Source organism: Dasypus novemcinctus, chromosome 15, assembly GCF_030445035.2.
Source record: "Dasypus novemcinctus isolate mDasNov1 chromosome 15, mDasNov1.1.hap2, whole genome shotgun sequence".
Classification (NCBI taxonomy): domain Eukaryota; kingdom Metazoa; phylum Chordata; class Mammalia; order Cingulata; family Dasypodidae; genus Dasypus; species Dasypus novemcinctus.
The window spans coordinates 99,043,922-99,059,106 of NC_080687.1; the positions used below are offsets into that span (position 1 = coordinate 99,043,922).

General features: G+C 59.4%; 1 protein-coding gene and 1 long non-coding RNA gene across 2 annotated transcripts; both read left to right on the top strand.

Annotated features, from left to right (window-relative positions):
- The first annotated feature begins 3,772 nt into the window (after nucleotides 1-3,772).
- On the top strand, nucleotides 3,773-7,715 carry LOC131273471 (uncharacterized). Its single transcript, XR_009180714.1, has 2 exons — nucleotides 3,773-4,200; nucleotides 4,692-7,715. It is a non-coding gene; the product is annotated as an uncharacterized lncRNA (long non-coding RNA).
- Nucleotides 7,716-10,538: 2,823 nt separating this feature from the next.
- On the top strand, nucleotides 10,539-12,844 carry MLNR (motilin receptor). The gene is made up of 2 exons (XM_058276891.1): nucleotides 10,539-11,376; nucleotides 12,185-12,844. The coding sequence occupies exons 1-2, from the start codon at nucleotides 10,539-10,541 to the stop codon at nucleotides 12,559-12,561; spliced, it is 1,215 nt and encodes a 404-aa protein (XP_058132874.1). The 3' UTR covers nucleotides 12,562-12,844.
- Nucleotides 12,845-15,185: the final 2,341 nt, after the last annotated feature.

The window sequence follows — 15,185 nt, forward strand, 5'->3', positions numbered from 1 at the left end:
TGGAGCAGAAACAAGCTGTCCCCAAATCCTGACTCACAGATTTAGCCAACACAATAAAGTGTCGTTGTTTTAAGCCACGATGCTTCTGGGTCATTTCTTAGACAGCAATAGTTATCAGAACACATAGCTTTCAACTTCCAAAATATAAAGTCCTTGTGGCAAATATTAGTACCAAATACTGTTCTCCTAAGGACACTTTCCTCTTCCCACACCCAAACTACTGAACTTAGAAGAGGCCATGTGAGTTCTTTTGGCAAATGAAATGTGAGCAGAAAAACACGTGTCCCCATACCTAGTAGGGTTTGGTCAGGAAAACAGATGCCACGCCAGGTTTTTAAAGGATTATTTAATATTGGGAATTGATTTAACAAGCATTAGAGGACTGAAAAAAGAGCAGGACCGCAGGAAATAACTGCAAACGAAAGCTGCTTTGGAGGACTCTCACTTCTGGACTTTAAATCATATTACCTAGCCTCAGTGGTAAAAACAAGATGTTACTGGCATAAAGACAGACATATAGAGCAATGGAACCAAATTGATGGTTCAGAAACAGACCCTCACATCTATGGTTAAGTGATTTTTTACTAGCCTCCCTAACCCACACAACTCAGGCAGAACTGTCTATTCAATATAAACAGTGCTAGGAGAACTTGGATATCCTTAGCCAAAAGAAAGAAAGAAGACCCAAATCTCACACCTTATCCAAAAATTAACACAAAATGGATCAAACACCTGAATATAAAAGCAAGAACCATAAAGCTTCTAGAAGAAAATGTAGGAAAATATCTTCAAGACCTGGTGGTAGGGGTGGATTCTTAAAGGAGATAAGAGGAAGACTAAGGTGGACTACTGATGTTTAACATATGTAGAAGTTTTAATTATCTTTACTGTAAAAGTCTTGAAATGTATAGAGTTGATGGTAACATTTTATTGAGTTACAGCTGGTTTAAAAATGGGAATGTGGCTGAAAAGGATGTAAATGCCAGCTGACAGAATGCTAGAGAATAATCTAGGGACTGAATAGCACAGTAAACCCAGAGGGTGATGAGAATTGTGGTTGATGGTACAGATGCAAGAGTGTCCTTTGTTAGCTAGAGCAAATGTATATCACTCTTGCAGGGTGGTGGGAATGTGGAGAAGCATGGGAAAAATACAGCTGGAGTGACCTATGGATTGTGGTTAACAGTAATAATATAATATTCATGTATCTATGCCAAAGATGTACTATGTTGATGATGGGGGAGTATGGAAAAAATATGCCAAATGTATGCTATGGACGTGATAATAGTCTGATGATATTATCTCATAATCTGTAAAAAACGTTCCACCAATTGTGTAGTGTTTTTTGTTTGTTTCTTAAAGATTTATTTTTTTATTTCGCTCCTCTTCCCCTCCTTCACCCCTCTCCCCCCAGTTGTCTGCTGTGTCCATTTGCTGTGTGTTCTTCTGTGTCTGCTTATATTCTTGCCAGCAGTACTGGGAATCTATGTCTCTCTTTTGTTTTGTCATCTTCCTGCATCCGCTCTCCATGTGTGTGGTGCCTCTCCTGGGCAGGTTGTACTTTTTTGCACTGGGCGGCTCTCCTTACAGGGTTCATTCCTTGAGCGTGGGGCTCCCCTACACAGGGGACACCCCTGCATGGCAAGGCGAGCCTTGCACGCATCAGCACTGTGCAAGCTCATCACATGGGTCAGGAGGCCCTGGGTTTGAACCCTGGACCTCCCATGTGGTAGGCAGACGCTCTCTTCATTGAACCAACTCCACTTCCCTGTGTGGTGTGTTGATAGAGGGGTGTTGTATGGGTATTCTGCACATGTGCATGATTGTTTTGTAAGTTTACAACTTCTGTCGTAAAAACATATTTAACAAATAACAATAGGATGGGTTGGTGGGAAAATGCACCAAATGTAAGATACTTTGGTTAGTAGTAGTATTTTGAGGATGCTCTTTCATCATTAATTAAAAATGTTTCACAATGCAAGGTATTGATGGTAGGGTGGGGTATGAGAGCCCCGTATGATGATATGCATGGTTTTTTATTATTTATTTATTTTAAATTTAAAAAAAAAAAAAAAAAAGCTGCCACTCCTTGGGTTGGGAGAGCAAAGGGAAGTGCTGAGGTTATTCCACCTTAGAAGGCAAGAGGAAGGACCCAAGAGCGGGGCCTCACCCCAGAGCAGCCGCTGCAGCTGGTGTCCCTGTTCCTGTTGAAAAAAGCTGGAGGCCGGAGCCCGGGCTGCCGGGAGGCCAAAGAAGACCCGCTGCCGGGATGCCCCCAGACCGGCCACAGCAGACAGGACGCCTCCTGCGCCCCAGGCTCCCTGCAGGCGGCTAGGGGAGCGTGCGCCGCCGGGCGCTGCCGTGGGGTCCTGCACCCTGCAGCACTGGGACGCCCAGGGGGCGCCGCTCCGGGCCGTCACCCAGACTTGAGGCCGTCTTCACAGGAGCAAGCCCAGCCCGCGAGCGGGAACCGCGGGGCCTCGGCAGCCCTGCCCGGCAGGGGCGCCGCCCGCGGGGCAGGCCGGGCCTCAGAACCCCCCCCAGGGGCGCCGCCCGCGGGGCAGGCCGGGTCATAGACCCCCCCCCGGGGGCGCCGCCCGCGGGGCAGGCCGGGCCTCAGACCCCCCCCAGGGGCGCCGCCCGCGGGGCAGGCCGGGCCTCAGACCCCCCCCCAGGGGCGCCGCCCGCGGGGCAGGCCGGGCCTCAGACCCCCCCCCAGGGGCGCCGCCCGCGGGGCAGGCCGGGCCTCAGACCCCCCCCCCCAGGGGCGCCGCCCGCGGGGCAGGCCGGGCCTCAGACCCCCCCCAGGGGCGCCGCCCGCGGGGCAGGCCGGGCCTCAGACCCCCCCCCCAGGGGCGCCGCCCGCGGGGCAGGCCGGGCCTCAGACCCCCCCCCCCAGGGGCGCCGCCCGCGGGGCAGGCCGGGCCTCAGACCCCCCTCAGGGGCGCCGCCCGCGGGGCAGGCCGGGGCCACAGACCCCCCCCCAGGGGCGCCGCCCGCGGGGCAGGCCGGGCCACAGACCCCCCCCAGGGGCGCCGCCCGCGGGGCAGGCCGGGGCCACACCCCCCCCCCCAGGGGCGCCGCCCGCGGGGCAGGCCGGGCCACAGGAGCCCCCCCCAGGGGCGCCGCCCGCGGGGCAGGCCGGGCCTCAGACCCCCCCCCCCAGGGGCGCCGCCCGCGGGGCAGGCCGGGCCTCAGACCCCCCCCCCCAGGAGCGCCGCCCGCGGGGCAGGCCGGGCCACAGGAGCCCCCCGGGCGGGTGAAGGGAGGGTCCCCGCGCCCCCTCTGCTCAGAGGCCGCGGCGTCGAGGGCACCGCAGGGGCCTCCACAGGAAGCCACGCGAGGAGCGGGAGTCTGCTCGGCGACGCCCCCCAAGGGCGCGGGGCGCGGGGTGGAAGGCCGCAGGCACGCAGGAGGCCCCCGGCGGGAGAAGGCCCCACCGAGGGGCCCACGCTCGTGCCGGGCCCGGAAAGGACGAGCGGAGGGCGACGGCGGGGGGACCCGGAGCACGCGGCGCTGAGGGAAACGCGCCAGACGCGGCGGGACGAACGTTTCTCGTGCCCTGACAGGAAGCGCCGAGCGCTGCCCCTCAGAGGCCCGCTTGCAGGGCCTGCGGGCGGGCAGCGAGGGGCGCGGGCGGCCGCGGCGCTCCGCGGGGAAGCGGCGGGGTGCGGGCGGGGCGCGGCGCTCCGCGGGGAAGCGGCGGGGTGCGGGCGGCCGCGGCGCTCCGCGGGGAAGCGGCGGGGCGCGGGCGGGGCGCGGCGGGGCAGCGCGGGGCCGTGCGGAGGGCCGCTGACCTGCACGCAGAGGCGGCTGGAAAGGGAAAGTGCGCGCTGTATGCGTGTTACCTCAACAAACATTTAAATGGAAACCTAAGGGGAGTCACGCAGGTAAGGAGGGCTCTGGGCTCTCCCGAGACAAGGCCCCCATCCGGCGGGGCGCCGGGAAACCTCCTGCCAGGGGGCGTCTTGGCACCTTTGAAGGGCAAACGGCTGGGATCTTGACAGAGAAAGCTGGAAGGAGCGACAACCGCAGGGACCACCGAGAACGGTGCGGTGGCATCTAATCCAGTCACAGGGAAAGCCTCGTCCTTTCGTGACTGAGAAGAGAGGCTCAGAGGGACGCAGGGTGCGCGCGCTTCCTGGCTGCTTGTCGCCGCAGCCCCGTGCGGAGGCCTCTCGTTAGCAGCCCTTTTTACAGGTGAGGGGTTGGAGCTCAGAGACGTCACGCAACCTGCCCAAGACCCCAGCCGGCTCTGCCTCCTGAGGCAAACCCACACCCCACCCACCCCACGCCCACCCAGGAGGTGCCCCAAGGACAGCGTCCTCCAACCGCCCTTCCGGCCCGGAAGCGGAGGGGAGGCGCGCACCTCCCTAACTTCGAGGCGGAAGAGCAGGCTGCGCGCCCGCAGGGCTAAAATGGCCTCGAGCAGCTCAGTGGCCGGAGGGGCACCCGCAACCTCGCCTTGTTACCTCAGTCGAGTTTCTCTCGCTTTTGTGCAAGGCCTTCCAGGCACTCCGATTTGGTTCTGTTGGGACCTGAACAGCAAGCAGACTGGGTTTTGTCATGGTTGTTGTTGAATGTATTTATTTCCCCCCTCCCTCCCCTCCCTGCTGTTTTTGCTGTGTCCATTCACTGTGTGATCTTCTGTATCTGTTTCTCTGTCTTCTCTTCTCATCTTTCTCCTCTAGGATTCACCGGGAATTGCTCCTGGCGACCTCTGAGGTGGAGAGATGTTCCCTGTTAATTGTGCCACCTCAATTCCTGGTCTCTGCTGCGCTTCACCTTGACTCTCCCCTTCGTCGCGCTTTTGTTGCATCGTCATCTTCCTGTGTGACTCACTTGCACCGGCACTGGCTCACCGTGTGGGCACTGGCTTATCACGCAGGCACGCTTTTTTTTTTTTTTTTTTTTAACCAGGAGGAGCCTGAGGGATCAAACCCGGGTCCTCCCATATGGTAGGTGGAAGCCCAATCATTTGCGCCACATCTACTTCCCCAGATTGGGTTTTAAAAGGCAGGGAAGTGGGGAGCAGATTACCTAGAGGTGGTACTTGCAGGTCTTCCCAGGCGATATTGCAATTCAAGTCATTTGCAACATTTTTTTAAAAGTTTATAATTTTCCTTTATTTTGTTTGCATGGGAATGTTGTGATTTTTACTATTCAAGTGCTGAGAGAATTGTGACCTGGATCTCACTGTCTTCTTCATTTTTCAGTTTGTACCTCCTTTCGAGCAATGGCAGCTCAGTTCTCCAAGCTTGGTTGTGATGAGTCAAGAGAGTTTAAGTGTATTCTTGTGGCTTATGGGTATATCAGAGGCCACTGAGCCACATGCAGGCCAAGGGGGCAGGTGGATGGAGCCCAAGCAGGGCATAGGGTATCTGCTGTGTTGGGGGAGCCAGGTGCTCGTTCCTGACCAAGCAGTCACCTGGGGCCCAGAGGGGAGCCCTGGAATCTCCAGGAGGGGATTCTCCAAGCTCTGTACCCTCTTCCCTCACAGGCTCTCGCTCCCTCTCCACCCACACCGAACCCTTGTCACAGTGAACCTTTATCTTTCAAGAGAAACTGGGGGAGAAGTGGCTCAGGGCAGTTGGGTGCCTGCCTCCCACATGGGAGGTACTGAGTTCAGTTCCCAGTGCCTCCTAAAGAAGATAAGCAACACAGCAAGCCGACACAACAGGCTGGTGTGGCAAGCTGGTGCAACGAGATGACACAACAAGCTGATGCAATTAGATAATGCAATGAGGAGACAAAACAAGAAACACAACAAGCAGGGAGCGGATGTGGCTCAAGCAGCTGGGCACCTCCCTCCCACATGGGAGGTCCCAGGTTTGGTTCCCAGTGCCTCCTAAAAGAAGATGACCAGACACAGAGCAGACAGCGAGCACAAACAGCGGGGGAGGGGGGACAAATAAAATAAGTAAATAAATCTTTTAAAAACAGAAAGGGAGAGAAACTGGGACCAAGAGAAAAACTGCCACAGCAATAGTGGCAGAGTAATAGGAATCCATGCAGCCCATTGGCCCTGGCAAGCCCCTACTGTGCTGTGGTCCTCTCTGATCCTTGGTCCCTCTGTCAGGGGTCCCCCTTCTAGGCCCAGCTTGGACTTCTCTGCATTTTACTAGATATAATGTCATTTCCTGGCACCAGGGGTCTCAAGGAGCCAGCAGATCATGCAAATGAAGAAGGAGGTTGGGTGTGGAGTGGGGGGGACTGTGGGGCTCATGCCGAGGGGTCCCCATCTAGAGGCAGCAGCCGCTACTCACTTGGACTGCCACCTTTGGGGAATGTGGGCCCAGAGCTGCCAGATGTTCCCATTTCTCAAAACATGCTGGAAAGCTGCCACTTTTGGTAAAATATCCTGAGTGGGAAAAGCAGGCTCAACTTTTTTCCAAGTTCATGTCAATTGCCTTGTGCTCTCAGTTTTCATTCTCTGCCTCATACCTTCCTCTTTTGGGGAGAAAAGTGTAAAGAAACCGGCAGAGTTTTTGCCTTTCAACAGGTAAACTGCGAGTCATGGATGTATCATGATGCTCTGTAATCTTCCTTTACCCTTCCATTTGTCCACAAAATCTGGTTTCTGGAAAATGAACTGGAATGCACTTTCCAGGAGCGTCTGGATCAGACCCGCAACCAAGGCCAAGGGCACTTCGGTCTCTGGCAAAAGGCAGCAGGGTGCAGGGGTTACCAAGAATGACCCTGGAAATGGAAGGCACTGCCCCTTCCAGCAGCATGGCCTGGGGCTGACTCATCCATACAAGGGAATCACCACGAGGACCCACCTGGTAGAACCCGTGCAGGTGCTCGAGCAGTGCCTCACCCACAGAGTGTCACCTTTTTTTTTTTTAGGAGGTACCAGAGATTGAACCCAGGACCTCATACATAGGAAGCAGGCGCTCAGCCATTGAGTTTCACCTGCTCCCTCCTGTTTTTTTTTTTTTAAGATTTATTAATTTTCATTTACTTATTCTCCCCCCACCCCGCTTGTTGTTTGCGCTCGCTGTCTGCTGTCAGATCTCCGCGGTGGTAGGGGCCATCAGCAGGCCAGCTCCCCTTCACAGGAGGCCCCGGGAATTGAACCTGGGGCCTCCCACATGGTAGACAGGAGCCCAATCACCTGAGCCACACCCACTTCCCTGTTAGCTTTATTTTTATCGAGGACATCCCAGCCTGCCGAAAGCCAGGTGTACTGCCTCTGGCCAGGGGCCCAGGCCCTAAATGACACCAACCTCTTTCTTGCAGGGCCACAGGGTCATGCCAAGCCGCACCTAAGCTCACTGCGGCCCCCCACTCTGGAGGTCTGTGGCAGACTGAATTGTGCCCAACAAAAGGCATGTTCTTAATCTTAACCCACGTTTCCATGTGTGTCTGAAAGTGTATTATCTGCTAAGTATTACTAGTGGACTCATCTGTGAACAGGATCTTCTAAGATCCTACTTAAGGGGGGCCAACCTGAATGAGGGTGGGCCTGCATCCACTTTAAGAGAGGACTCAGAGAGTGCTGCAACCAGAAGTCAGTGGAAACCAGAAGAGAAGACACAAGGAGGGAAGTGTCTTGGGAAGTGAACGTGCAAGTCAGCAAACCCGAAGAGTCACGGCAAGACAGCCCAGAGGCTCTACAGACCTTGGGGAGAAAGCCTGGCCTTGCCAGGGCCTTGACTTTGGGACTCAGCCTCTGAAACCATGAGCCAATATATTCTTGTTATTTAAGCCAATCCACTGTGTGGTGTTTGTTATTGCAGCCTGGTAAACCAAGACAATGGACCGTAGAAGGAGAAAGGTGGCCACACACCTGGTCCACTGAGAACCTCTTCCTGTCCTCCAATGAAACAGGAAGGCAGCAAGTTGGTGGATGACCAGGGAAGGACAAAGCAGAATGCAGATAGAGTCACTTCTCCGGATAGCTGGTCCCGTTTCTTCCTAAAACAAGGACTGCTGTTAGAATGAGCGCAGCTTCTTGAACCTCCCGTACCACGTTAGAGGAGAAGGTGCCATGGCATCCATCTGTGCTGGCCAGTGCTCTATTGAACCCGGTGTAATCAGTCAGCACTACCGGGCACCACTGCGATCTGAGGACTGCACTTGCTGCTGCGATCATAAAGAAAATAGTGGTGCCTGGTTCCACAGAAGCAGCTTTGCTCACTCCTGGCATTAAGTATTTATTAAGTTCTCATTTTGTACCAGGGACTGATGCCGGCAGAAAGGAAAGAGTATGCCCAAAACTGCCTTCTGGAGCAGGTGGTATGGGAGACAAAGGGGGACAGAAGAAAAACCAATAAGAAGGCAACTCTCAGTTTTACCAAGTCACATGGAGAGAGAGACACTAGAGAAGGGCCCAGATGGCGCCTGGGTGGAGGGTGGGTCTCGGTGGTCACAGGGGCAGAGGGGAGAGTTGGTGCTCGCGATCCTGGGTCCTGAGCCCAGGCTCGAGAGCTGGAGAGAGCACCTGGGAGCCTGCCGGGGGGGTGGGGAAGGAGAGAGGGGCCCTTTGGCAGAGGCTGGGGTGGACCAGCAGGCTGTGAGCAGAATGGAAACCCTGGAGGGGCTGGGCAGGGGCACGGGGTCAGTGAAGGGCAGGGCATCAAGTGCGCCCAGGGGCATCACCGGAGTCACAGGCAGGGCCCACGTTCAGCCACCGCGACCGCTGCCACCAAGGCCAGCCCGGTGACCGGCAGGAAGGGCGCAGCGGGGCGGCCAGGGTCCCCGAGGAGCCCCATTCCCTGAGGACAGGCAGCCAGTGGCCTCTCCTCCCGCACCTGAGCACTCTTAGGAAGGAAGCGGAAGCGAGGGGACCTTGAAAGGGGATCCGCAGTTCATCCCTGAGACGCGCCACCTCCCAGGGGGCTGCTGATGGGGCAGCCTGGGGCCCTTGGACTGGGGATCGATTCAGAATGTTCTCTCGCTGCCCGGCAGGTGAGCGCTCAGGGGAAACCGAGTCAACTACAGGAGGCGGGACCGGAGGAAGTGAAAACAGGGTCTACAGGAAGGCGCTGGAGGAATTTTGCTGAAATGATCCAGAAGAGAGGAAAACGTCGGTGATGCTGGGGAGAGAGAGGGAGAGGACTGCCAGAGCAGCGGGAGAGCTGACCTCAGCCCGTTCGGGCGTCTGGAGGACTGAAAAAATGAGCAGGGGGTGAATGTGGTGCAAAAGTTCTCTTCTGACTGCTTTTTTCAAAGACAGAAATAGGCCGCAAGGGTCCGAGCTAAGAGTGGTGGCAGGAGGGGTCTGTTCAAGGAGGAGGAAATCTGAGAGCAGCTGGGGAGGCGCGGAGCAGAGGCCTGGAGCGGCGTGGGCAGGGGGTGCGATTTGGAATCAATCAGCTGCGGGGTGTAGCTATGCCTGGGGGGCGCGGGTGCCTGGAGGCGTGGCGCCCGCCGAGGCGGTTGAGCTGGGTGAGGGGGAGTGAGGACGAGAGCCTCGGGAACCGGGAGGAGAAGGCCCGCAGGGCTCGGCCGGGGCTGAGGGATTCCTGGAGCCGAAGGAGGAGAGACAGAAGCTAGAAAGGGGGTGCGGCTCAGGAATCGGGGGGCTGCCGTCGGACGCGGGCGGGCACCGGTGGTGAGGACGAGGGGTAAGGAGAGCCCCGGGCGGCGGCCGGCAGGGGGGCGGGAGCGCGGGCCCGCCTGCGCCACCAGCGCTGGGAGGCGCCCAAATCCTCAGCAGCGAGGGCGACCCCGGGCGGGAGCCCGACGGGGGGCGTCCACGCCCAGAAGCCAAGCCGGGGGCCTCGGGAGGCCGGGCGAGCGCGTCCCGGAGAGAGCCGGGGTTTCGCGGGAGCAGGAGGAGGGCAGCAGGGGAGCGGGCGACGGCGGCGAACGGCCCCGCGCGCCGCGCGCCACGCCTGGGCAGGCCGGGATCAGGAGTCCGCGTGGCCTCGAGGCATCCCACCGTCCTCGTGGGTGGAATGGGCGCTCGAGGATGTGCGGGGAGGTGGCACCCTGAGCACTCCGTGAAGGCCACCCGCGCCACTCGGACCCAGGGCAGCGACGCTACAGGAGCCCTGACCCGCTGCCGGTAAGGTCCTTCCCTCTGGTGTGCACCAGCGGGCGGCTGCACGTTGCTGGAGTAACGTGAGCTGAAACCATTCGGCCCCCAAGCGCGCACCCCGTCGGCGAGGTGCACAGTCGGGAGCGGCGCGCACCAAGACGGGAGGGCGGTTAGGACTGGGAAGGGACTGGGTTCGACTCCGGTCGCCACCACTCGAGAGCCGCCGGCCACCCCCGCGCCCCTCCCGCGCCCCTCCCGCGCCCCTCCCGCGCCCCTCCCGCGCCCCTCCCGCGCCCCTCCCGCGCCCCTCCCGCGCCCCAGGCCCGACGGGCTGGTGCCCGACGGCCCCGCCTTCCCGCCCCGCCCCCTCCCTCCACGGGCCTGCCCGCGCCCCGGCGCGCCCCTGGAGTCGGGCGCCCACCGCGCGGGGGCTGGACTATCGCTTCCCGGGCGGGGGTGGGGACTGCGCGCCGCCGCGTCCCCCCGCGGGGCCCGGCAGTGCGGCCCGGGGCGCGGCCGGGAGGAGACCGCCGGGCGGCGACGTGCGCCCATGGGCAGCCCCTGGAACCGCAGCCACGGCCCCGAGGAGGCGCGGGTGCCGCCGTGGGCCGCGCTGCCGCCGTGCGACGAGCGCCGCTGCTCGGCCTTCCCGCTGGGCGCGCTGGCGCCGGTGACGGCCGTGTGCCTGGGGCTCTTCGCCGTGGGCGTGGGCGGCAACGCGGCGGCCGTGGGGCTGCTGCTGCGCCGCCGCGCCCCGCGCCCCGCGCCCCGCCTCTGCCTGGCCAGCCTGGCCGCGGCCGACCTGCTCGTGCTGCTCGGCCTGCCCTTCGACCTGTACCGCCTGTGGCGCTCGCGACCCTGGGTCTTCGGGCCGCTGCTCTGCCGCCTGTCGCTCTACCTGGGCGAGGCGGGCACCTACGCCACGCTGCTGCACGTGACGGCGCTCAGCGTCGAGCGCTACCTGGCCGTGTGCCGCCCGCTGCGCGCCCGCCGCCTGGCCACCTGCCGCCGCGCGCGCGCGCTCCTCGCCGCGCTCTGGGCCGCCGCGCTGCTCTCGGCCGCGCCCTTCCTCTTCCTGGTGGGCGTGCAGCAGGACCCCGCGCCCGCCGCCCCCGCCGCCAACGGCACGGCGCGCGCCGCCCCCTCGCCCCCGGGGCCGCAGGCCGCCGCCGCGCTCTTCAGCCGCGAGTGCCGGCCGAGCCGCGCGCAGCTGGGTGCGCTGCGCGTCGTGCTCTGGGTCACCACCGCCTACTTCTTCCTGCCCTTCCTGTGCCTCAGCATCCTCTACGGGCTCATCGGGCGCCAGCTCGCGCGCAGCCGGGGGGCGGTGCGGGGCCCGGCAGCCTCGGCCCGGGACAAGCGCCACCGGCAGACCGTCCGCGTCCTGTGTAAGTGGCGCCAGCCCCGCGCCAGACGCCCCGGGCGCCCGACCTTTCCTTGCCCGTCGCGCCCCCAGCTCGCACCTGGCTCTCCTTCCCGTCTCCAGGGAGAACCACCTCCCCCCCAGCTCCGAGGGAGGGCGCCCCTAGAGCGAGGGTGCCCCGGAAGGGAGGGCTCCCCTGGAGGGAGGGCGTCCCTGGAGGGAGGGCTCTCCTGGAGGGACTGCGCCCCGGGAGCGAGGGCGCCCCTGGAGCGAGGGCGACCGGGAAGGGAGGGCGCCGCGGAAAGGAGGGCGCCCCTGGAGGGAGGGAGACCCTGGAGGGAGCGCGTCCCTGGAGGGTGGGCGCCCGGGCTCTGAGAAACTGATGACCGTCCGGAGCCGCCGTAGTCGGCGGGCGGGACAGAGCCACCTGCTGGTCTCTTGCGGCCGCGGATGTGGACAGCTCCCAACAGCACCCTTGAGAAGACGGGGCGGATGACCTTAGGCTCATTTCTTCCCCTTTTTCCTTAATGTTAAACTACCTTGAAGGCCAAAGGGAGCCATGCCCTATCAAAAAGCGCAGAGCCGTGCGCAGTCCTCTTCAGCGGAGGACAGAGAGCGTGCCCCGGCGAAGGAGGCCGCAGAAGGGCCGGTGGCAGCCCTGACGTCCAGCCCTGACGCCGAGCGTCCGGCACCGGGGTCGGGGTCCCGGCAGCGCCGAGGCCGCGCCGCCGGCCTTCCCGTCGTCGTGGGGGGCTGTGGCCGGGCGGGGCCCCGCGCTGTGTCGGGGCGCGGAGCCGCCGTCGCCAGCGCGGGCGCCCTGTCCTCTCTTGCAGTGGTGGTGGTCCTGGCCTTCATAGTGTGCTGGCTGCCCTTCCACGTGGGCAGGATCGTCTACATCAACTCCGAGGACGCCCGCACCATGTACTTCTCCCAGTACTTCAACATCGTCGCCCTGCAGCTCTTCTACCTGAGCGCGTCCCTCAACCCCATCCTCTACAACCTCGCTTCGAAGAAGTACCGAGCCGCGGCCCGCAAGCTGCTGCTGGCCCGGCAGCCCCGAGGAGGCCTGTGCCCAAGCAGGAACCCCGGGGCGGCGGCCGGGGGGGCCACGGGCACGGGCGCCGACGGCAAGGCTCCCGGCCCCGGCAGCGGCACCCGGCCAGCCGCGGCGCCCCGCGGTCCTGGGGCTTCGGGGGAAACAGGTCTGTAGAGAAGTGAGGACTGAGTGGAGGAGGGGCCGAGGCCACGAAGAAGGGCAGGGGCGGTTGGCTAAGAAAGCTCAGCCGCGTTTCCCACCAGGACATGAGAGCCAGCGTCCTATTTCCCCTTTCCTGTACCTCCCGAGGAACGTTCGGGATTGTGGCGCATCACACACTATCTGCCCTGGGGGGTTCCCATGTCCTCACCCTCCTGGTCCTTGGAAATATGCAGTGCTTGCTCCTTTGACAGTTAATAAATGATACCCAGAAACGCTGCCATAAAAATGGTCTTCTCTGAGATCAGGGGTGTATTGTGGTCTTGTGTTTTGGCGTTGTGCAGAGAAATATAAGACGGTATGTACAAGGAACCTACAACAAGGAGCGTTTTCATCTGAGAAATTACTTAATGCCTGCTGGCGAGAGCAGGAATTCTGCGGGGCCCCCGTTGTGCAGGGGTCCCACCTCTCAAGCTCGGAGAAATGGTAGAGAAGAGGCACAACACGCCTCTCTCAGGACTGTGTGGCGCGACTGGGGTGCCACCTGCTGCTTCCTGCGCCGGCCCGGGAGGTGCTCCCAGCGCCCAGGTCGGGACACAGCACACCTGCCAGCCGGGAGCTCCAGCAGACCCCGCTAAGACGCGCGCCCCTGGCACGTCACAGGCCTCTGGTCCCTCATCTCGCCTCCCTGCTGGGGTAAGTCTCACCGCATTTCCAGTGCACTCCACATTTCCATGGACCTCCCATATGGTAGGCGGATGCCCTAACCACTGGGCCAAGTCGGCTTCCCCTTTGACTTGTCTAATCACGGTACCAACCACTCCAGCCTGAACCTTTGTTTGAACCTCACGGACTGAGGCACGCTGTCGGGGACACTGACGCAGGGACACTCAGTGGAGGTGCCTGCCTCATGCCCTGAAGCGCCTCTGCTCCGTTGCGCTGCGTGGGGCTGAGGTGTCACACACGGTCTTTCTCTCACTGAAGCTCCGTTCTGGAGCAGTCGGCGATGGCCTCTGCCTTGTGGAAGGTTGCAGGTAAGAACCTTATTGATGGGATAATAGTATAACTTTTGTTTCAGTTATACATTTGTCAGTTCTTTCCTGGCTCAAAAGTGAAAGGTATTCTCACCAGGAGTTATGGTCCAAAAAGCTGGAAAAACTGTTGTAAGATGTACCTTCCCCCATGGAGAGTGGCCTTTTCCAGCACTGAACTGGCTATAAAAGTGAGCATCTGTGGACAAATATCCTCAAAGAATTGAAATCAGGAACTCAAACAGGTATTTGCACATTGTTGTCCATAGCAGTATTATTCACAATTGCCAAAAGGTGGAAGCAACCAAGCCTCCATTGACAGAGGAGTGGATAAAGAAAATGTGGTACATACGTACAATGCCTAGCTGTAAAAAGGAATGAATATATTCAGCAGGAACAAATCTTAAAGATATCATGTTAAGTGAAATGAGCCAGATGCAAAAAGGGCCAATTATGTGTAATCTCACTTACATGAAATAACTAGAATATGCATATTCATAGGGGAAAAGATCACAGGTTACCAGAGTCAGAGGGTGGGGCTGGAGTGGTGGAATGGGGAGTTATTACTTAATGGGTGCAGAGTTTCTGTTTGAGGTAATGAAAAAGTTTGGGCAATGGCTGTAGGTGATGGTCACACATTTTAAAGTAATTAATGCCATTGAATTATACACTTATGAGTGGCTAAAAAGTAAATTTTTTGTTGCGTATAGGTCACCACAAAAGTAAGAATTAAAAAGTGGGGGGAAACGGACTTGGCCCAGTGGTTAGGGCATCCGCCTACCACATGGGAGGTCCGCGGTTCAAACCCCGGGCCTCCTTGACCTGTGTGGAGCTGGCCCGTTTGCAGTGCTAATGCGCGCAAGGAGTGCCCTGCTATGCAGGAGTGTCCCTCGCGTAGGGGACCCCCACGCACAAGGAGTGCGCCCCATAAGGAGAGCCGCCCAGCGCAAAAGAAAGTGCAGCCTGCCCAGGAATGGTGCCGCACACACGGAGAGCTGACACAGCAAGATGATGCAACAAAAAGAAAACACAGATTCCTGTGCTGCTGACAACAACAGAAGCGGACAAAGAAGAACACGCAGCAAATAGAGAGAACAGACAACTGGGGGGAGAGGGGAAGGGGAGAGGGGAAAAAAAATGTGGGGACCCCAGGGGTCACCCCAGACCTCGCTCCCCATGGGCAGTGTCATGAAGTCTGTGCCAGGGACCCCTGTTTGCCCCCATAGGAACAGGTGCTGTCATCCCAGCAAGGTTCTCTATGAGCCCGTTCTCCCCTTCTGCCAGCCAATCTCCTTTTTGGTAGATGAAGTGCTAACCTGGATAAAGGGTTTGTAGATCATCCATTTGCTTGGCAACTGTTTACCCAACAACTATAATGTACCAGGGCATGTACGACAAACACACTCGAAATATTAGTCTGTGTCATGATGTCAAAACTGACTTCTTGATAGCATTTTTTTGTTTAATAGGTGTAATTGTTTCATCTAGATGAACTGTAGAGTCACCGGACAGGTGAATAAAAGAACATATACATCGGCTGGGAGTGCAGAATGTCAGGCTAGAGTTATCCCAAAAGAGAAGTTCCTCCTCTTTTCTATATGCCCTATT